This window comes from Aspergillus ochraceoroseus, assembly GCF_002846915.1.
Source record: "Aspergillus ochraceoroseus IBT 24754 chromosome Unknown P175scaffold_3, whole genome shotgun sequence".
NCBI classification, from domain to species: Eukaryota; Fungi; Ascomycota; class Eurotiomycetes; order Eurotiales; family Aspergillaceae; genus Aspergillus; species Aspergillus ochraceoroseus.
Genome location: NW_024468478.1, coordinates 2,122,094 through 2,143,184, shown reverse-complemented (window position 1 = coordinate 2,143,184; position 21,091 = coordinate 2,122,094). Strand labels below are relative to the sequence as shown.

Sequence of the window (21,091 nt, the reverse complement as noted above, 5' to 3'; positions counted from 1 at the left end):
GTATGAGCTAATATCCCCATTGAATCAGGATGTCTCATCGCGAATGTGCCGCATAGCCAACTACTCTATTTTGCTGTCGGAATACTACCTTGCTATTGAATAGTTCACAATCTGTCAAGCCACCTGCCCAAGCAAGGCGCTGTTCTGAAGGATGATCTGCCAATTATTCCTAGCCTTGGTGAAGAGGAATTGGTGACTAGCAGGGCTCTGGGTAAATGTGTAATATTTACCAATAAACAGGCTCGGTCACTGTTACATTTAGGTTACTTGTGGGGACACAATAAGGAAATATGCATGCTGAGGGAAAGACAAGTTAAAGGAAATGATTGGAGAGAGATATACAGAGTATTGTGATAATCATTCTTAATAGGGTTATGTTTGCATGTGATTATTCTGATATAGCATTTGAAGAAACTAACTAGTTCACTGAATTATAAGGTTACAAAGCAAATATTTAAACACTTTAATTTTATTTATGTAAATCACAGGAAGCTCACTAATTATTCCTTTCTAAGAGAAATGGGAAGCACTTGCTGCATGTAATATATAGTGGCATGGACATCCCTAGAGCTCGTGATGCCGTGAAAAAAGGGTATGTTTCACCAAAAGTTGCTCCGTATTTATTATAACCATGTATTACGCCTTCCAGTTTATGATAAGTGGCACAGGACGTCTTCAACAGGTTCTGGAGCCTCGGACAGAAGTTTACCTCGCTCCATTGGAATATACGGGTCTGGATGCTGTTTGAGATATTAATCCCCTTTGGACATTCTGTCGGCCGCGTTGACGGCTACACCAGACTGACGTTCCTTTGGCATGAGTCTCTACTCTCAAGCGCCGCTTAGATCGAGACCAGCAGCGGGGGATTTTATGGATAAGCTGTTGGGATAAAAGGCTGCGCTCCTTTTTTCCCGCAGGCAAGCCACGTTGTTATCAGAACGAATAGATCTACGTCTCAGCAACATGGCGCGGTTACAATCCCTGCCCGACGAATTATTGCAGCAGATTGTTTCATATATCTATGATAACACAGACCTGGCTGCATTTTCCAGCTAATCTCGTCGGCTGCACAGATTGTGCGACATGGAAAATCGACGGAAATACGAAACATCTGCATGCCTATCAACACTGTCAGTAAATGGCTGTGTCGTTTTCTGGTGCGACCTCAGAATAGCGTAGACCGCTAAAATGTACAATTTTCCGAATGAATTGACTTATATAGAGAGATAAAGGTTTGAAATGTGATGCTCCATGGCAATTTCTATTCTGGAATTGAACAAACAAGAGTGTGGTTTTTGTCTCCCACCGCACATACTGAATAGCGAATCCAGTTCGTGAAGTTCATTCCATGCCTATTGCATTTTCCGTGGATTTAAGATGCTCTTCACACCATTTCAGATGGTCAAATACTCTCCAGTACACATCGTCGGCGGCAGACTTTCCAACAACAGGATCAAGGTGACCATAGCCCCGGACCAAAAACCGTCGATAGAGCGACTCCCCAAACTGACGTCGTAGGAGTTCATAGTCCCTAAGTGTAGAGTCCGGATCAAAAACCTCATTGTCCGTCCCTGACATAAGGAGAATCGGGAGACCTTTTAACCTTTGGATGTTGTCCGGTGTGAGGAGTGGGCGTAACTCACTATCCAGGCATCGACCGCGCGACCCCATGCGCACGATATGGTCGAGAATTTTGGTTGGACAACCTGTGAAAAACTTGTCTATGTTATCATGGGTACTCCGATCTAGATTCTCATGATTCCACAGCAGTCCGAATGCAAATGATGTCCGGCGACAAGCCGCAGAGGTACAAAGGTCTCGTGGGTAGGAAACTGGGTACAGCCGTAGAATGAAATCGAGGCAGAGCTGGAATAAACCCTTTTTTCCATGAAAAGCAATGGGGAAATAGGGGCCATCTAGAAACTCATAAAGACGGATAAGACGCGGGCTGTACGCTTTCACTGAGTTCCAGTAACCAAACACCTGGTTCATGAACACAGAGTTGCCAGTCATGCCCAGTAGTTGGGCGGGTGCAACTGTGCCGGACAATAGTGCCATACCTAGGGCAACGGAACCTTGACAGTGGGCGATTACATACGGCTTTTGTGTCTCTTGTGTAGATATGTACTCTACCGCCGCTGCAATATCCAGTCGACTATCAAACACGGTACACTCCATTGCGACATGTTCATCAGAGCTCCAGCGCGGAGTCAAAACATAGCATCGATAGCCTCGAGCTGAAAAGTAATCAACCATATTACACTGCTGGAAAGGAAGGTCAAATATCGAGAACTGTGGCCCGACTCCTGTAATTCCCGGAAGAAACAGGACCGGTGGCCGTGAAATGGATTCTTCTTCCTGTTCTAGGCCTGGCTGGGCCTCGTACATTTGGAGAAGGCTTCCTACGCCATCTGCAGCCTTCAGCTCTCGGACAGCAGAAGCAAAACGCCTTGATGGGTAGGTCGGGTTAACCCTTGGTGAGCGGAAAAGCAAGGACGGTATGAAAGGGTGAAAGAAAAACATGCTAATCTGGAGAGTGAAAAAGGTTAAGAACATAAGCAGTGACAATATGCTTGCTAGATCGAGTACTGCGGTTGGTCGAAACGTTCTCATCTGAAGCTGAAATGCCAATATTGGAATTTGTAGGGCGCCCATTCCGGCATATGTACCGTCTCTTTGCGAGGCCACGACGGTCACGGTACTTGTTGCTTTCCACATTCTCCTGAAGGAGAATGATGTACGGGAATCAATCCTTTTGGATCCTTTGAGAGTATATTCTGTGCCCTCTACTGATCGAACCGGTAGCGTATAAATGAGCGTTGTTGACTCAGCACAGTCCTCTGTGGACAAGAAGAAGTCAATCGTGCCCTCCATCACATTCATCGTCGCTTTTGAAAGTGTTAAACAAGATACAGTTCCGGTGCAGATGCCTCTGTATCGTGGGCCCTGGCCACCTAGTCAATGTTAGCTTTTTGTTTCATAAGGTGTGGACTATCCATGCGTAGGTATACCTTTTAACCTACGATATACTTCTACTGTTAAAACCATGCGCATTTCTGAGGATACGCCCTGAGCTTTAATTTCCGACATTGTCAAGCCCACTTCTTTGGTTTTGTCGGTGAAATATCCTTCAAGAACTTCGGTAAATTGCCATCCTACAGAAATATAGGAATCATGTCTTCCGGTTGCAAGGGGACGTTCTAGGGATTTGAGAGACACCCGTGGGGAGCTTGCGAAGTGCAAATTGCCGTTCCCTGTGTTTAAGTCAGGCAGAAGATGATCCCTTTCGGCAATGAGCGAAAGTGATCGCTCAGCAAGGGCTGTGATAGTGGCAAGTGGATTTATCCCTGGTATAATTAGCAGTTTGTGAATGACGTCTTGGAGCTTGTACGCACCTAGAGAAGTTGGAATCGTCGAAGCATCGCAGCAGAACAACCCACGGTACGTCTCACTGCCATGACCGGTGTAAACTTGACCAAGATGATTCGTAACTCCTTCACGACCCGTACCATCGCGGCTCATATTCGCCCCTCCAAGAATATGAACGGTGACCTCTTCCTGACAGCGATCTATCATATCAATGAGAACATGTTTCTATGTTGAGAGCAAGTCTACTTGCCGTAGAAGTACGAAAACCTCATGTTTGCTCCAGTGCGACTAACTGTGCTGCTTAATATCTTCTTCAGTTTTTCACGATACCCCTCGGTTGGTCCTTCGATATTGATTTGGTCTCTTTTGATGGACGCTGTGATCTCATTGCTATCATGGGACATAATCAAATATGTCGAGGTGCGTTGAATCGCTCCGCCGGCTGCATATGGACCCATGACAAGGGACTTTAAAGCGGCTAAAGTCTTGCGTATTTGGCGTTGCGGATGCCAGATAACTGATATTCCTTCGTTTCTTAGCACCTGAAAACTCAGCATAGTCTGTACAACTGGAGCAAAAGGTTCTGGAATACAGCCGTCCTCGATCACGTATCCATCAAGAGGGTCCTTATCCAAGCCTTTCTCCCGATTATCAATAATACCCGTAATTGTTGGGCCCGGTATATTTGAAGAGCGTGTATTATCTCCAGCAATCCCGTGTATATCATCGTTCCCGTTGTATCCTGTACAGTTCATCAGAATGCGCGTTGGCCCATGGAGTAAACCACCAACACTTACCAAACACTAAGGAGTTCCCATTACCAGACATACTCCGTCCAACTAATGAGGAGAGCGATAACCCCTTTCTAGCCGAGCGTAGTAGGATCTCTGTAGTCCCCAAGGCACCAGCACCAAGAAAGCAATACTCATTCTAAACCAAACCCGTTAGCATAAGGGTAAGCGAATCCTCTCTCTATCTCTCTCAAAAAGGGTACTTACAGCTTTCACCCAAAATAGCTGACTATGAAATTCTTCCTGGAAGACATCTCTTCCTTTCCCGTGCCAGGAGAAATAAATAAAATACCCTTTGCCGTCAGGAGCTTCTTCGACATCTCGCACTTCACAGCCGCAGAATATCTCTGCGCCCCAGTTCCAAGCATCAGCCAAGTACGTCACTGCGACAGAGTTCTTTGACCCATCATTGAGACCAGTGCATTCGTGTCCTGAACCTGTATTCGCGTTCATTTTAACACCGGTGCTATTCCGTGTACCGTGAAAAAACGTCGTAAGAGGTACCCGATAGAAGGTTTCGGCTTCCCCTAACCATTTCGATTGCTCCTGCAAATGAAGTAATTTTTTAGGTTGTGGTCGGTTGTCTGGATAGGTCGACGGCTGTAAAATTTTAGCCGCACGAGTGTAGTCTTTCTTCAGTTATAAAGAGTTCCAGCAAATCGAATGGACCAACACTTACATTCTGCGAGTGTAGTCGGGTCTCTTCTAATTTCCTCTGGCCACGAGCTCATCTGCAACACATTTTCCGTTGCTTCCAGAAAAACGCCGCCATTAATTAGCGAGCCGCCCCCTAACCCTATAACCACAACTTTAGCAATTGTAAACTAGCCAGAGCTTGGGGGTTTGTAGGTAAACCCTACCATGAGCTGTAAATGCATGCTGGCCCTCTCCGAGAGTCAGCTGAAACAGATTCGTCGGGCTTCCTGACAACGGCCACCTCCTCAGACCTCGATTTCGTCGAGATGACCCGGTAACATTCAACTCGCGTAGGCATTCCTTCAGCGTTTGGGGGAATGAACCCGCTATTTGGCGTCAATATACTCGTTCTTTCCCAGTCAAATCGGCGTAGTTAGTGCACGTACGTCGTATTTCCCATCCAAGCTCCAAAACCGCGACTCTTTTACCAGCTCGAGCCATTCGGCTCGCAGCAACGCCAGCCCCGTAGCCAGATCCTACAACTACAACGTCGTACTCGGGTTGCATGCATCGAAACGGGAGACTTAACTGCGGATAATCATCCACTCTGGACTCTTCGTGGTGCTTCGTCATTCTGGATGCGATATCCCATCGGATGGTATAAAATGTGAAGAGGGTTATGGCTCAGAGAACAAAAACCAAGATATTATATGGGGCCATCCATCGCCATATGAGCGGACAAAGATATCTCAATTCCAGCCATGGAGATAGAGCCCCGTTTATATGTCATATTCTGCGCGGCTCAAACTTCAGTGTAACCGAATTTGGACCCCAGCCACTAGTTAATGCACGGGTGCAGAATTATTGTCAGCACACTAACATCATCTTCGCAAGGTAGCCCGTCGTGTAGATTCAAAAATGCAATGGCCCGTCTCGTGGATTTGCGTCTAGACTCACCCGTTATGCTTATTCCAAACTAGCATGTGGTTTAGTGTAGGGGGCGGAAACGGGCGAAGCCATGTGGCTCCATATATGTGGGTTGGATGATAGGGGACAGTGTGATACTCCTCAATGCTACTAATAGTAAGAATTATAGTTACTAAAAACAACCAATACGTATGCGCGTTTTGCTAGTGATAACGGCATGTGGTAAACCGCTACTACCGTTGATTGGAATATGCCGTCTAAACTAACGTCAGCCTTGCATTTTTGGATGCTTACTAGGTCCCACTTTTGGCTTTGGGCGGGAATTGGGAATGCAAAGGGCAACCTGATACCATGACGAATGCTACTACTAACTTGGAAGAATAAACCAGTCCCAACGGCCTCCCTAAGACACAGTTTCCATCTACTAATATGTCAAGCTTTCTCGTCATCACGGTTATGTTTAACCTAATGCTAGCATATATAATTGCACTTTTGCTACAAATATTTTATGAGACTGATACATCATCGAACATCTCATCTATGTCTTGACAGAGGGTTATATGAATATTAATAACCGGGGGTAAGAAAAAAATCAGGAACAGACTTTTATCTGATCCGGAATTACTTCGATGTCTCTGCTCTTCTCTGCGTAAGGCTCCTAGTCCTGGTTAACCGTAGGATCCCACGCACAAGGTTGGTAGTCATCAGTGTGCAGCATCTTCATATCATCCTCATTCAACTCAAAGTCAAAAACATCTGCATTCTCCCGAATTCGCTCTGGAGTAGATGACTTGGGCAGCGGAACAAGCCCCTATACAACCAACCGTTAGCCATGTAACCCATGCATTCGACAAGAAAATAACCACCACCCTCACCTTTTGCAAACTCCACCGAATCAAGATCTGGGCAGGTGTCTTGTTATAATTCTTGGCTAAGGTTTGCAAAACAGGCTCATCTGAGCGAGTCCCCCGCACAATCGGAGAGTAAGCCTGGACAACTGCCCCGCGTTTCTTCAGCCACTCCACCAACTCTGCTCGTGCAAGCCACGGATGGATCTCATATTGGCCAACATCGATCTGACCCCCACCGCCGCTTTTGATGTACTCTTCCAACTCTTGTAAATGATGAATGCCAAAGTTGGAAACCCCGATCGAGCGAGTCTTGCCTGCCTTCTGCGCTTCCACTAAAGCGCGCCATGAACCGAGACGTCCCTCTTTACCTCCAAATGGCGCGTGAAGAAGGATTCTCAAATCTCGTCAGTTCGGCATGTAGCGCATTGGGGATGGATACAATTGCTTCTCACAAATCAAAATAGTCCGTTTGAGCTTGCTTTAAGCTATCTGCGATAGACTGTTTAGTAGCATCGTATCCAGTTGCACGTGGAGGTACTTTGGTGGTCAAGAAGACGTCGGAACGCTTCAACCCCGCCTCCCGGATAGCAGATGCGCACTCTTTCTCGTTGTGGTATGCAGCTGCGGAGTCTATCTACATTTCTTATGTAAGTAAGCTCTCTCACTCACAGGGTACGAGTGCATCTTTACATGTCGGTATCCAAGTCTAAGAGCTGTGGCTGTCACTTCTTCAGCGATTGCAGTCGGTCTATAACTCTTAGTACGGTACATCTGTCCATCAGACTATCGGAGTGAATGCCATACATTTTATACACCTGGGCCACTTGTTCAGTAAGGATTCATCGGCAGAGGAGGAGGCGAACGTACACCATATCCGAGCACAGGGATTTCATATCCCGAGAGAAGCTTCTGGGTGGATTGCAAGCTCAAGCTCTTCGCCATGGTTTTGGAAGTGAACTGTCGATAGGATGTGATAAGTGAGTGATATGATGGATCAGAGAGAACAGGATGGATATTATTTTCGTGGGAAACAACAACTTGACTAAATACGTTCTGAAAACAAATTCCCCGCAGCGCTGTGAAGTCGGGGTTTCTGGCCGGATATAAGATTACCACCGAATCTCCGAGGCCCTAGCTCTCCGGTTGTTAAGGACTATAAAATGTGCATGTAATTCAACATAGAAAGGTGTTTAAACCATTGTATAAGAGAGGTATTGTGTACTGTTCCCATTTCATAATGATTAAATCTACGAATAATCCTTCCTAAAAATGAGAAATTAGATTGAAATATGTGTACCCAAAAACATGTTATTACTAATTTAGGAATGCACTGCTAGAGTAAAGGAAAGTAGTAACAATTCCCATAAATTGAAGCCAAAGTGATGAACTTTTCCAAAAGTGGCGAATATGTTACTTCTCACTGATAACAACAGGAACTTCCCCCATAGTACCGGATTTATTCCATTTCCCAATATTGACGTTGTATCTCGGATCCTGGTTGCTCATTTGCATGATATTAGGCTTTCCGGGGTCCATAGAAGCCCTCCAAGCAAGAGTACAGATTCTAATATCCATCACATCGTCGACTAGATCGATCGTGCCTCGAGGGCCTGAGTTGGAGCCAGTGTCGCCCCGGGAACAGATCGATCGTGTTCCGCCGTTGTGACGAATACTCATATCATCAATGTCGTCTGTGCTTAGGATATCACTTCGATCACCCTCCCTGTAGAACTCGCCGCTAAGATGATGTGAGCAGCTAACACTAAATTATTGAAAGCGGACGGAGGAGCGGATACCTTTCTACATGTGCGTTTTCGATACGGATATCATACTTCAAATTATCCTGAATTTCGATATCCAGATACTGTTGGACTGCTGCGGAGGTCATATTGATTTCATGGGAGCATCAAGGATAAGATTTGTCGGAAGTAATGCAATGACTTAGGAAGGAGGTGGTCAGCTTGATATAACCCGCTGGATGGGATAATGTATTGATGACGTCTGTCCAGAACTCCGACCATGGATCGATACGAACTCCCTGCGCATTCAATGAATGGAAAGGCTGCATGGTTCTAGAGCAGGCTATTACTGTCTGTTAACTGGAAGTATATGTTAGAGCATGAGCTTTCCTGACCAATCGTACTATTATTTTACCTCATCCGCCACCGAGTATCTAAATATTTCCACCACCAAACGGATATTACTACTTGCACTGTCCCTGCTCCTACTAGTATAATGCAATTTCTAGCTAAGAAGGTAAGATATTAGTTACTATTTTTCGATTTTATTCCTTCAATTATGGCCTGCACGTCTCTATTTTTACATACCCTACCTAATAGAGTCCTTTTCCTAATCGGGAATAGTACAACTTGGACATCGTGGCAATGATCTCGTATTTTGACTCCGCTGCCTTTTCGCCCAATATTGTCCAATTTGACGTCTCTTGACATCTGGAGCCTCAATGCAAATATTCCATTTCCATACCAAATGGAGGTTTCCGTCAGAACATCCACCGGGACCGGCAGTCAAGTGACGCCAGGGAAGATGTGGCAAACGATATTCCGAGCAAGGTTGCCTGGTGGGCAAAGCGAGCCCGCCTATCATACGCGAAGAGCTCACAAAAAGTCCAGGGGTGGATGTATGGTTTGTAAAAAGCGGAGAGTCAAGGTTAGGATATATTCCCAGTACAAGACTCTGCTTGTAGCAGACTTAACCTGGGACTAGTGCGATGAACAAAAGCCAACTTGCCAAAGATGCCAGACTTATGGAGCGACGTGCAGCTATGCACCGTCTCCAAGCCCACTGCATGCTGGCAGAAGTGCCGTGTCTGTGCTTGGAGCGCCAACGAAAGTCATGTTTTCGTTGACGGTTGCAGAGATGGTATCCAATATCAAAGAAGTGCTGGCTGGTGATCTCATCTGCGCGCCCCGTATGATAGGAGATTACCACACAGTCGTGTCAATCGCTGTTGATTCGTTCCAACAGTTTGTAAATATCTCAACAAATACTGTTGGTTCCTCGATGATCCAGCAAGTCATGAAAACAGACATGATTCACGTCGCTTTTAATGTGGGTTTCTCGCGCTTTTGGAACCACTATACCCTCGCTTACAAAAAAGTCGAAGAGTCCCTATTTAATGTACACGATTATCGGGTGCGGTATTTTACATCTTAATCGCATGTGTCCAGGGTATAAGCCACGCGAGCTTGCCGAGGCCTACTTCTGGCAACAAGCCATAAAGCTGTATGGAAGAGCCTTGCAAGGCCCTGTCACAGAACACAACATAGACCCCCTTGTTTCCGCTTGCATGCTCATTGGCATTACGTCGATAATCCCCCCTGATTTCCAGCCCGAGGATTCCTGGGTTCTGACGGGAAGATCTAGTGATCTGAATTGGCTAGCCCTGCAGGGTGGACTGAACTGTATTCTTACTTTGGCTGGCCGTCTGGTCAATCGGAGCATATGGGGTGTAGCCTTTTCCATCAGCCACGAATGGGAAACCAAATTATATCGATACGATGTTGAACAAGGCCGCGAGGGGCTTTGTTCTGAGCTGGCCGATTTGTGTGAGATTGACGATACAACTACGGATGCGACCAGTCCGTACTATTTTGCGCTGAAGATCCTGAGCCCACTGCTCCGGTTGGATTTCAATGCGCAAAATTCGTCGCAATGCACGACGTGGATGGGCCGGCTCCACCCTAGTTATGTGGCGATGCTCAGGCAAAGAGATCCCCGAGCTTTGGTCATTATGGCCTACTGGGCAGGGTTGATGTGCAAGCTATCACAATGGCAGCCTTGGATAGAGGGGAGGATTAGACAGGAGTGTATCGCTATTTGCATGTATCTTGAGCGCCAGGGGGATCCAATCATACAGCCGTTTCTAGAGTTTCCGGCCAGTGCGTGTGGATATGCGTTACGACCTACAGTGGATAAGATCTGACAATTCTCGTTTTCATTTATAAATGACGAATATAGATGTGAATTTACTTGCTTGAGGTCAGGTTTTTTTTCACCTTCAGCGCAAATTATCCCAATTAATGTCAGTTCATTTTATAGTCCATAGCGGTTTCTAGTATACAACCAACGGTTGAAGTTTGGCCAAAGATTGGTGACCCCCAAAATACGTATATCATGATTCCTCCTGATGTCGGTCACGCCCTCCAAGCTGGCAGCCTGCTTGGCCGTGCCACTGCAGCCCACGCGCAGGATCGATCAAAGCTGGTTTTCCACCATGAGACTCGGCATTTTGCCCACGGTAGGCCCTTTCTCCACTCACCAGAAGCAATGACCGAGTGGTTCTTTTAGAAGCGTTACCCGAGGCCCCCCGCCTGAATATTCCTCTAAACCTTCCCTGTCATACAGATGCAAAGACCAGCCCGGTAACGCTCTATTTATATAGAAAGTTACACACAATAGCTCTGGATGGCACAGCGGATGCTACGCTACCTGAGAGTTGTTGATTATATGATATTCTAACGTGAATTAGTAGCACATTTTGCTGAACTAGCAAGTACTTCTGGTGCGGATCTTGGACAATCCCTCGACTATCTGAAGGATATGTAACGGCAATTACTTGACCACCGTTGGGCCATGGTAATATTTACCGATTGCTTCAAATTTCCAAGAATTACTATTCCCGGTCCGCAATGCAGCAACCATGCGAAATTTGTTGCTATTGGGAGACTTGCAAACTCGCCTGCTAAGGGAGCTTAAGTTATTTTTCAAGAACACTAATATTCAATAGTAGACTTTCTGAATTCCTCAATTTAAGGTGTGAACTGCTCCAGAGGCTTCGCAAAATGACTGGTAGAAATTTCCGAGCTGCTCGGCCGTCCGACATGGGCGTCTGCTAGGGCGGCTTTATTGAAAGGATCATCCGCAAATGGCACGTTCTGAAGCCTGTGTCCATTGATGTTTAGGAACATATCAGCAGCCAGAAGTGCAGTTCGCTTGTTGCCATCCTGTTAGGCATGATTCTTCATAATTTTCTCGAAAAGGTTAGCAGCCAGCTGAAAAACATCGTGCTAGTTCCCATAGTGTTTTGAGGTTCATCAGAGAGTCGATGGCAGCTGCAACAGCTAGACGGTTGGGTTCATCCAGAGACCATGTAAACGTTGGACTTGGTTCGCACTCAGGAAGCGGATACTCTTGCGCAGCCATCTTCGCTTGTAGGGTAATCCCTGGGCCTTTGTTGGCAGACTTTCTCCATGCATAACGATAATATGCGGGCGGGAAAATTACGCGACAACAAGAGGGAGGGTAGTAAAGAGCTCAGACCTTGGACTGGGAATTTTGGATTCTTATTTTTTAAAGGCCTTCCTGGAATAGTCGATGCAAACGTCTGACCACAGAGCGCTGGATGTAGCCGAAGGTAGACACGAAGGGGGAATTGGGACAGACTTATAGATTTCTAGGGCAAATACAACCCATGTACTATCTCTCGTACTAGCAGCACTGCCAATGGCGTCTCCTGCAGAAGATAGAGGACTGAGCGGGGTTCAGTCGCATTGCATCGTCTCGCATTGAGGACCCCCTCACCCTCAGCCACGTACAAAGGCGACTGATGTAGCTGGAACGGGGAGTTCCTTATGCTGCTGGACGGCATCCAAAAGTTTATAAATTCTAATGGTTTTTGCCTATTTAACTTGCAGCATGTATGGCGGGCTAGTAGAGATAGAGAATAATAAGAAAGAGATCTAGAATACTCCGTACTCACTGACAGAACCCCACTAGCTACTACTACTATATGTGCAGGGTACTTTTGTACAGTACCACAAATGGATCCTGACTTTGGTAGTTATCATAACTACCAACGGCAACAAATTCAACTATGCGAATAGGACAGAACAGATACAGAGAGTACCATCATGCTCCTTGTACACTGCGTGGATCGTCAGGAGACTCTTTCTTTCGTGCCATTACCCACATAAACTCGGCATCAAAGTCCGGATCCCCCTCCTCCAAATTCCCATCGCCTGCGTCCAATACTTCCACCTGCATGACATCAAACCCGATTTCTGTTAACATTGCCCGATTCTCATCCACACCGTAGCTGCTCCAAAACATTCCATATCCCAGGAATTCCCCGTGGATTTCTTCTTCGTCGAGAGTCGCAAGATTAAAAACGAAGACACCTCCGGGCTTCAACCAATCATAGATCGTGGTGAGCATGGCCTTGAGCTGCGACCGGGGAAGGTGGAACAGCGTATAGAAGCTGATTACACCATGGAAGCTCGCAGGCTCGAAAGTGAGGGTGGTCATGTTGCCCGCAACCAGCTTGGCCCCCGGGCAACGGGCCTTGGCCATCTCGATCTGCTTGGTTGAGATGTCATTTGCGACCACTTGAGCGCCTTGGTCGAGAAGCATTTTCAGAATCGGAACTCCGGGACCGCAGCCAAGCTCTAGAATGGAGGGTGAAGGTTGCAGCTTGTCCAGGAGCATCTTGGTGTATCTTTGTCGCGGCGATTTCTGGTTCTTCACCCACTGCAGGTACCATTCTGTAATATTGTCGTAGGCGTATTCAACGATACCTTCAGGGGTGTCAGACATCTTGCCGCAGGAGCAGGAGTAGAGATTGGCAGGAAGGAGGAGTGGAGGAGTGTATATAGCGGTAGATTAAAAAGAAGATGATAGAGCTTTGGAGCTCCGATCGATTGGAGGTACAGTTGTTGGAAATTAGGTAACCGCCCCTTCCGACCTAGTCTCCAGGGTCGCGCTCTACTTAAAGAATTAAATATTATTATTATTTTCTTCTCTTGACTTCTTCTTTCTACCTATATCTAGGTTAGATTAATATTATTCCTTCAAAAATCAGGCTAATAATTAACTACTTTCTTAAAAAGATCTTCTATTTATACCTCTATATCTTACTATAGCTTACTTAAGATAGCTAAACTACTATTTTCTCTATATATGTCACAGCGGGCAGGCTGGTCGGCTGACACCCTTAGCGTCAAAAATTGGTTTGAAGGGCTCATGCGAAGATCTTCTTTTTCTCCAAGTGCTGATGGAAGGGGAATGGGCATCGATGTGTTTTCCCTAACCGCATCCTAGGCAGCCTCATTCATGATTTTCTCGACACAATGAAAAGATTACTATTCATTATGAAGCATCCTTTTTAACAGCCACAGAAGTTATGACTTGCGTCTTACATTGCGCACATCGCCTTCCGGCTCAAGTGATCGTTTGATGGCCTGGTTGAGGTCAGAGTTACCATTCTCCGGTAAATCCGAACAAGCAGGCGAAAGATTCATGGCAACAACCTCGGCTCATATTCGTTCCTGTAAGTCTTCAAAGGGTTTGAATGGAATCTTTCTCCGATGGATAGCAGAAACTTTGGGACAGCTTGTGGCAGTCAGGGGTCTATCAAGCATTGTGAGAAACTGGGACGTGAACCGGCCCTCATAAAGATAGATGAAGTCATGATCATCCCTGTTCACCACAAGAAGGCGTGACTAATATGCGTGAGTCTGGGTCTCATATGGACAACGAGAAGAAATAGCTATAGCTCGATAGAAGAACATACCGTATGACTTGTTGGTGATGAATTTCTGGCAAGGCGCTCCTGAAGCTGTGCAATAGATAGCAAGACACACATAAAATATGGATCGTCTGTCCATTCATTGGGAGCAATGTGTGATGACCCTTTTGCAAAGGAATGCGTGCTCTCAGTGCTATAGCCTCTATTCCTCACCCGAAAACTAGTGACGTCCAAGTAGTCCAAGTAACCGAGCAATGGTTGAAAATCTTGGCCAGATGGGCTGTGCTGATGACGGCGGTAGAACACGGTGTACTGGGGCCGATGAACCGGACGGCCAGCAAAAAGAAAGTGGGGACCTTTGCTATCATCAAAAGCTTGTTAGTAGTATAATATAATCCCTATCCATGGCTACCATTGTGTCCCTTACGTTCGCTTATTGAAGACGCTTCCTTCGTGTAAAAGAAAGCGACAAAGGATGTGGTATTTCACTGAAGGCACGGCACTTGTGGCAAGCATCTCTGCATCACTCATCCTCATCCACTTTTTACCAGAAGATGTGTGGTTATCATTCGTCCGTTGACTCGCTCTATGGCCGTCGCAGGTTTCTTTCGTCGTGGCATTGTCAATGTGCCGGAATCGGCATCCCAGGGCGTCCAGGTGACGAGAGGTCCAGAATAACGGGTTCACTAAAAGCTCACGATGGTGCAGCACGATATCGGAGAGCGATGTCACTTCGGACGTGGCCTGCATGGTGGATAGTTGACATCGGATTGATGTTGAGATTTGACCGCCTTGCGTTGGGAGATGGTCTAAGGATGCGGAAGAATACATAAACCCCCGAGATAAGATCATCTTACTACGGAGTACAGTATATATCCATGCCTTTCTGCCCACCTAAACTGCTACCTGCTTTAGGTGTGCCACACATTCTTCGCGATCATATATTCTTTGTGATTTTTTAATATTTGAAGCTATATAATAATAATAATACTAGTAATTAAAATAAAAAAACTTTCTAGTTTTTTTAGTATATCTTGTATTATTAATTCCTCTTTGAATTAACTTCTATAAGTATAGAGAAAGTAAAGAATTATATATTTTCTTTTTTTACTTTATTAATCTTCTTTACTTATATTTAGTATTCTTTACCTTCTTATCTTTAATTAATTAAATAGTATTATAAACTCTTAGAACCCTATTACTAGATAGACTTTTAATCTAGTACTTAGTATAAACCTAGTATTAAGACTCTTATATAGCCCTAATCCTTTAAATTACTTACTAGATTATTTTTAGCTCCTTAAGCTTCTCTACCTAATATTAAAAGAGTTTTAATATATTTTACCTTATCTAGTTAGATACTTTATTAAGTTTCTTTATAATTTTTACCTAATTTTTTAGAAGAGCCTCTATTATTACTAGAGGACTGTTTTTAATGCTAGAGAATAGTAATAGTAGTAGAGATAGAGTTTAATAAAGATTAATTAATATATCTGGTATATTTATCTAATTTACTAGTTTTTTAATAATTTTAGTACTATTAACTAGCTAGATATTATATTTTTTAAAAGTATCTTAAATAATTTGCTAGTAAAAGATCTAATTATAGATTAGCTAGATAATCTTTAAGAACTTTACCTTTTTATATAGTTTATTCCCTTATTAAGATAGCTTATTATTCTTAAGATAAAAATTAGTCTTATAAGTAAGAAAAGATTTTCTATTAAGAAATTAGTAAAGATATATTAAATAAGTTATAAAATTAAAGGGAATAATATTATTTTTCTTATAATATTATAGAAATTTAAGTATAAGATATAAGCTATAATTATTAAATATTAGATATTATTTCTTACCTTATTTAATATAATTAGGATACTTTATTTTAATATTAAATTAATATAACTAGGCAAGTACAAGCTTATTAATTATTTAATTATTTAAGAATATTACTATTATTATTTTAAATAGTAATTATTCTATATTATAATATTAGATCTCTATATAGTTACCTATTACTTTAAAAATAAAAAATAGGTTTATTACTTAACTATCTATAGTAATATATTTAACTATAGTAATATTTTTATCTTACTTACTTTCTATAAGATTAGAGTATTTAGAACCCCTAAAAACCTTCCTATTATAATCTTTATCTAGTTAGAAACTATATTTATTAAAATTATAAATAAGGCAAGCTAGGACCCTATAAAGAAGTAATTTTAAAAAATTATACTAGTATTAAAATAAGCTAGTATCCTCTACTTATATCTACCTTAATTTCTTAGTCTTCTACTTTACTAGAGTAAGTTCTAGATCTACTAATATATATAATTTAAATTAATATAGCTATATTTTATTAACTTATTTATCTAATCTTATATAAGCAAGTATTTAATTTGCCCATGCTATAATAACTATAGAAGTTAGTAGGATATTCTATTTTTATATTTATATAATCTAGTTAATTAAGGCCTTCTCCTAATATAGCTATAAAAGGTTCTTATTTATTATTATTAGTATTACTAGTATTTTTAGTTTTTTAAGGCATATTTAGAGTATAGAGTTAGGTATATTAAATTCTTATATAATCTTTATAATATTTGGTTTTTTTTACTTTTAAACTATAGTAATAGCTTTAAGTAAGTAAGATTTATTAAAATCTAGAGATTTAGGCATGTTGTGTTGTAATAATAATAAAAATAAGTTAAAATATTAAAAATTACGAAAAATGTATGATCGCGAAGAATGTGTGGCGCACCTAAAGCGGGTAGCGGTTTAGGTGGGCAGAAAGGCATGGATACAATTTAAAGCCCAAACTACTCCGTACTCAGTACCTTAGGTAGTGTATACAGCGTAACCTGCCATCAATTGAAATATTCTCACTAATCAATGCAACGCGGCAGAATGACCAACAGTGCATATTTCAACACAGTCACCTCGGAGTCGGCCTTCAGGACTCGTTTCAACGCTGAGGGAGGGAGGTTATTTTCCGATATACATCATGTTGCTGCAAGTGAATGGGGACGGGATCATCTATTCGCCTGTCGAGTAATACGACGAGAGACTCAGCACAATATTCTTCCATTTTTATCGGAATACAAATCTCCCCCAGATGTGGAGTTCTCGTCCGAAATCCATGCTTTCCTGAGGGGTCCAGACTCAACATATTTGTCTCAAAGCGAGCACGGCCTCGTTCGTGATTCCGGCTATGGGATATCTCTTGCTCAAATTTGGGCTGCGATGGCAATGATCAAAGCCCAAAAGGATCTCCGTAGGAAAGTCCTAGTTGATGGCTCTATGGATGAAAGTGACGACGAATTTAGCGAAAGGGCAAAGCGTCCCAGGCGAAACGAAACACATTCCAAGAAGACTACGTCGACTCTAGCATACTTCAGGTTGGGTCTAGCAGTCCACAGGCTGACAGCTCTTATGAAGCGTCCTCTATTGGCTATATTGATATGGAAACACACATGCTCATGGTGTCACCGGAAGATGAAACTTTACGACTTGCATCTTGTGTCATTCGGCATAATTTGTGTTTCGCTCCACCTCAGGATTCCTGCGATTTACAGTCAGTTGTCGAATTTCGAGACGCTAAATCAAGACTCGCTGTATCCACACCAATATTAAGACGGAAAATAGTGGCTACTGACGATGGAGGTCTTTGTCGTCGACTAGAATCCGGTGATGTCTTTACAGTTGGCAGGGAGCGTGTGGCGATTGTGGAAGCGAAGAAACAATTCCAGTGTCTGGAGAACGGCAGGCCTATCATCTCCGATAATTGTTTCGCACAGATGACATGCGAGGCCCTGGTGGCGAGATTGGCTGATCCCTTCACGGAACTAGGCCACGGCAGGTAGTGCAAATCCTTTATATTTGACAGAACTGTCAGGCAAGATCAAAGGCAACTGACTACTTGATAACAGTGTTATACTTATTCACGTTACGCAGCACTATATGTGCTTCCTCCATTTCCAGATCAACGACGAGTATCTCCGCGACTTCGAATCAGCGGCACCGAGTAATTTTATATATGTTACATCCACCCCTTGGTTCGACTTAACTTCTCGAAATGGAAGGGACCAGGTTGTTCAAAACCTTAGCTGTATAATGCGGTGGGCGGCCGAGTGATTTTTACTTCCTGCCACAAAGGAAGGGAAGCTAACTACTGATATCTTCCCTTTGTGGATCGTAATGGAGTCCTAGCGCTAAAGGACAGGGGAGCAAAATCGAAAATATTCTAGTAGGGATGTTTCCAAGTGACCTGTAAATTATGCTCTTCCTACCCACTGCTCTTAAGTCCACTCTCTTACCCCCCGCCTGCGTCTTGTAGAAGCTCGGAGTTGAAACGCCCCTGAAGGTCGTATTATCGGCGGATGAGTGAGTCAGGGCGAAGGGAGCGGTAAACTTCGAATACTCGATGCTGTGGGAAAAGAAAGCTATGACGACGCCCATAGCCTTCGGCATCGCCAATTCCATGCTCCTCGGTCAAGACAACCTCGATTTCAAGCCGCTCCTGCTGCCGCTGTGGCTTTGTATGATTGTCTGGATATTGGCAATAGGTGCAAGGAGAGTAATCTCCTCCCTATAAGGCTCTAGGTCAATTGGGCGTGGCATAGTAAAAATGGAGGTTATTCATGGAGCCCCAAACAGTTAGGAATCATAGTATGTTAAAAGCAACGGAAAGGATTGTCTGCCACCGGGTGATACATGTATATACACTATACTAGCGTATTTAATCAGAGATTCAGTAAGATAGTGGTCATAGCCAGAACATGTCTTATATACTGTTACCCGTTACAACTATCGCCCCTCTCAGAGGTGGCACTCCCGGGCCACATGTGTACAGACAAATAACAGAGGGTCCTTGGAGTATTTAGGCAAAGCAGCCTAAAGGAGCCGAAGGGTTAAAAGTAAGGAGTACGCCGTAGCAGGAGCTATCTTCCTAATAGGTGACAAAAATATAACAAAAACATACAACAGTCAGGATTCGCATGTGGTCACCCACCATACTACTAACTGACCGGCAAGTGGCTTAAGTACGGCTGAGCGGACGGGAAGCCCTGTTCTCCACTTCCTATGGTCGTATGTACCGGACTCTGCTAAAGAATGGATTACATAGTGAATGATCCCGGTGTGATATACATATCCTCTTTCTAACTATTATATTCTAGATCTCTGCCCACGCCGAGGGTTAATCCGTTCCGGGTTTCTATCCACGCCGAGCTGTATCCTCTACATACCTTGATTGTATCAAAGGCATTGCTTGCAACTTACAAAACTCGTCTTCCCTACAGCTGATTATCTCTTTGGGATTTTCTGTTTCCTCTGGGTGCAAACAACCCAGGCAACTACTAATAAATGGACATTGTCTGGCGAGAGAAAAATGACCCCGCGATCTATGAAGCAGCGCGGACCAAAAGGCTTTTCAATGCCCAAGTCCCCGACAGATACCCACTCGCCATCGCATTTGTCGAGTCGGATATACACATTGTTGACGCTGTAAGACTAGCAATCGATCAAAAATGCCAGATTTCCGTTCGTGCTGGTGGACACAGCTTCCCAGCTTGGAGTGTTTGTGAGAACGCTATTCTTGTGGACCTGGGCAACTTTTCCGAGATTGTCATGGACGATGAAACTGGAGTTGTTGGTGTGACTCCTGCTACGACAAGCAGAAAGCTAAACGAATTTCTTTCCGTCAAAGGGCGAATAGCCTCTGTAGGGCATTGTCCTGATGTTGGACTGGGAGGATTTCTGCTGGCTGGGGGGTTGGGTTGGAACTCCAGGGTAAGTTATTCTACATCTTCAAAGTCATCAGTGGTAACTAAGATTGGTTCAAGAACTGGGGCTGGGCATGCGAACAGATTGTAGCAGTCGATGTTGTCACACCAGGTGGTGAACTGCTTAGGGCAGACCGTGAGAAGAATACCGAGCTTTTCTGGGCTGTAAGAGGGGGTGGTCCAGCCTTCCCCGGAATCATTACTCGTTTCTATCTCCAAACACGACCTGCTCCAAGACGCATACTGTCATCAGTATATGTCTATCCTGTGACGCATTGTGGAGAGGCGTTTAGTTGGATATTGGATGTGAGTAGATAGCAATCTTAGAATAGCGATATACTGACTGACATATTAGATTGGGAGCGAACTACGAGGAAATATTGAGATATCTGCTGTGGCTACTTATGTACCGGAGCAAGAGACGCCGTGCCTGATTATCAAGATGATGGCATTTGGGGACGAAGAAGAAAGCGTCAAGCAGCTACAGCGGGCTGAAAACTCATATCCACCAGGATCTTTATCTCATTCTTTCTGCCAGGAAACAACTCTACAAAACGAGTTTGATAATATGGAAATAGCGTTCCCGTCTAATCATCGCTACTGTGTCGATAACGCGTTTCTGAGGAATGACATCGATGTTGCTGCGCTTTTACAAACAGCCTTTACAACATTGCCTAGCAAGAAGTCAATGGTGCTTTGGAACTTTATGATGCCACGTAGCCAACGAGAACTTCTTGACATGGCGCTGAGCATACAATCCAACCATTATTGTGCTGTCTATGCCATTTGGGAGGACGAGAGCGAAGACGGATATTGTCGGTCATGGGTTCAAACCATCATGCGTGGGCTTGAAACACACTCCATTGGGTCCTATGTGGGCGAATATGACTTTCAGGCGCGCGCTTGCAATGTCTGGGGCGCCGAGCAGTATGAAAGGCTGAAGCATATAAAACAGAAATGGGACCCCCATAATCGAATGTGTCCTTGTCCAGGTCTCCGTCTATAGCTGGATCGAGTTGGTTATTGATCCATTCGTTAGTATTCGCTTCTATATTTTGCGATACTGCTTTGACGGGCATTATGAAGGCTCATCTAAAGATAAATGGCATAAGAAACCTCGCAAAGGACATCCGGTTTATACTAGGCTAACTGCTCGCTCAGTCATTGATACCTCTGCATAGCAACATCATAAACCGGAGACTGTGAAATGTTTGTAATACATGGAATTACGATATTTGTTTCAACCGTGAC

The 21,091-nt window shown here is 44.0% G+C and overlaps 9 protein-coding genes across 9 annotated transcripts; 3 read left to right on the top strand and 6 right to left on the bottom strand.

Annotated features, from left to right (window-relative positions):
• Positions 1-1,243: 1,243 nt before the first annotated feature.
• On the bottom strand, positions 1,244-5,525 carry P175DRAFT_0523197 (uncharacterized protein). Its single transcript, XM_040899299.1, has 8 exons — positions 5,243-5,525; positions 5,021-5,182; positions 4,840-4,956; positions 4,368-4,789; positions 4,167-4,299; positions 3,663-4,111; positions 3,024-3,594; positions 1,244-2,954 (listed from the first exon to the last, which is right to left on the bottom strand). The coding sequence occupies exons 1-8, from the start codon at positions 5,427-5,429 to the stop codon at positions 1,342-1,344; spliced, it is 3,654 nt and encodes a 1,217-aa protein (XP_040753403.1). The 5' UTR covers positions 5,430-5,525; the 3' UTR covers positions 1,244-1,341.
• Positions 5,526-6,186: 661 nt separating this feature from the next.
• P175DRAFT_0477838 (aldo/keto reductase) lies at positions 6,187-7,619 on the bottom strand. Its single transcript, XM_040895334.1, has 6 exons — positions 7,442-7,619; positions 7,379-7,389; positions 7,265-7,322; positions 7,027-7,208; positions 6,599-6,968; positions 6,187-6,534 (listed from the first exon to the last, which is right to left on the bottom strand). Exons 1-6 carry the CDS (start codon positions 7,514-7,516, stop codon positions 6,382-6,384), a joined length of 849 nt encoding a protein of 282 aa, XP_040753402.1. The 5' UTR covers positions 7,517-7,619; the 3' UTR covers positions 6,187-6,381.
• Positions 7,620-7,902: 283 nt separating this feature from the next.
• On the bottom strand, positions 7,903-8,498 carry P175DRAFT_0556958 (aegerolysin family protein). Its single transcript, XM_040900730.1, has 2 exons — positions 8,371-8,498; positions 7,903-8,312 (listed from the first exon to the last, which is right to left on the bottom strand). Exons 1-2 carry the CDS (start codon positions 8,460-8,462, stop codon positions 7,985-7,987), a joined length of 420 nt encoding a protein of 139 aa, XP_040753401.1. The 5' UTR covers positions 8,463-8,498; the 3' UTR covers positions 7,903-7,984.
• A 516-nt stretch (positions 8,499-9,014) lies between these two features.
• P175DRAFT_0556957 (Zn(II)2Cys6 transcription factor domain-containing protein) lies at positions 9,015-11,140 on the top strand (the record flags this gene model as incomplete). The annotated part of the gene is made up of 5 exons (XM_040900729.1): positions 9,015-9,241; positions 9,299-9,643; positions 9,693-10,473; positions 10,671-10,832; positions 11,067-11,140. Exons 1-5 carry the CDS (start codon positions 9,062-9,064, stop codon positions 11,138-11,140), a joined length of 1,542 nt encoding a protein of 513 aa, XP_040753400.1. The 5' UTR covers positions 9,015-9,061.
• A 203-nt stretch (positions 11,141-11,343) lies between these two features.
• On the bottom strand, positions 11,344-11,790 carry P175DRAFT_0531552 (uncharacterized protein; the record flags this gene model as incomplete). Its single annotated transcript, XM_040899884.1, has 2 exons — positions 11,344-11,538; positions 11,662-11,790. 2 exons carry the CDS (start codon positions 11,788-11,790, stop codon positions 11,344-11,346), a joined length of 324 nt encoding a protein of 107 aa, XP_040753399.1.
• A 293-nt stretch (positions 11,791-12,083) lies between these two features.
• P175DRAFT_0500876 (class I SAM-dependent methyltransferase) lies at positions 12,084-13,236 on the bottom strand. The gene has a single exon (XM_040897042.1). It carries the CDS (start codon positions 13,124-13,126, stop codon positions 12,443-12,445), a length of 684 nt encoding a protein of 227 aa, XP_040753398.1. The 5' UTR covers positions 13,127-13,236; the 3' UTR covers positions 12,084-12,442.
• A 795-nt stretch (positions 13,237-14,031) lies between these two features.
• Positions 14,032-14,993, bottom strand: P175DRAFT_0209856 (uncharacterized protein). The gene is made up of 2 exons (XM_040892592.1): positions 14,485-14,993; positions 14,032-14,418 (listed from the first exon to the last, which is right to left on the bottom strand). The coding sequence occupies exons 1-2, from the start codon at positions 14,907-14,909 to the stop codon at positions 14,079-14,081; spliced, it is 765 nt and encodes a 254-aa protein (XP_040753397.1). The 5' UTR covers positions 14,910-14,993; the 3' UTR covers positions 14,032-14,078.
• Positions 14,994-16,961: 1,968 nt separating this feature from the next.
• On the top strand, positions 16,962-18,324 carry P175DRAFT_0556954 (uncharacterized protein; the record flags this gene model as incomplete). Its single annotated transcript, XM_040900728.1, has 3 exons — positions 16,962-17,367; positions 17,427-17,916; positions 17,987-18,324. The coding sequence occupies 3 exons, from the start codon at positions 16,965-16,967 to the stop codon at positions 18,189-18,191; spliced, it is 1,098 nt and encodes a 365-aa protein (XP_040753396.1). The 3' UTR covers positions 18,192-18,324.
• A 1,097-nt stretch (positions 18,325-19,421) lies between these two features.
• On the top strand, positions 19,422-20,846 carry P175DRAFT_0492612 (FAD-binding oxidoreductase; the record flags this gene model as incomplete). The annotated part of the gene is made up of 3 exons (XM_040895903.1): positions 19,422-19,847; positions 19,901-20,146; positions 20,196-20,846. 3 exons carry the CDS (start codon positions 19,422-19,424, stop codon positions 20,844-20,846), a joined length of 1,323 nt encoding a protein of 440 aa, XP_040753395.1.
• Positions 20,847-21,091: the final 245 nt, after the last annotated feature.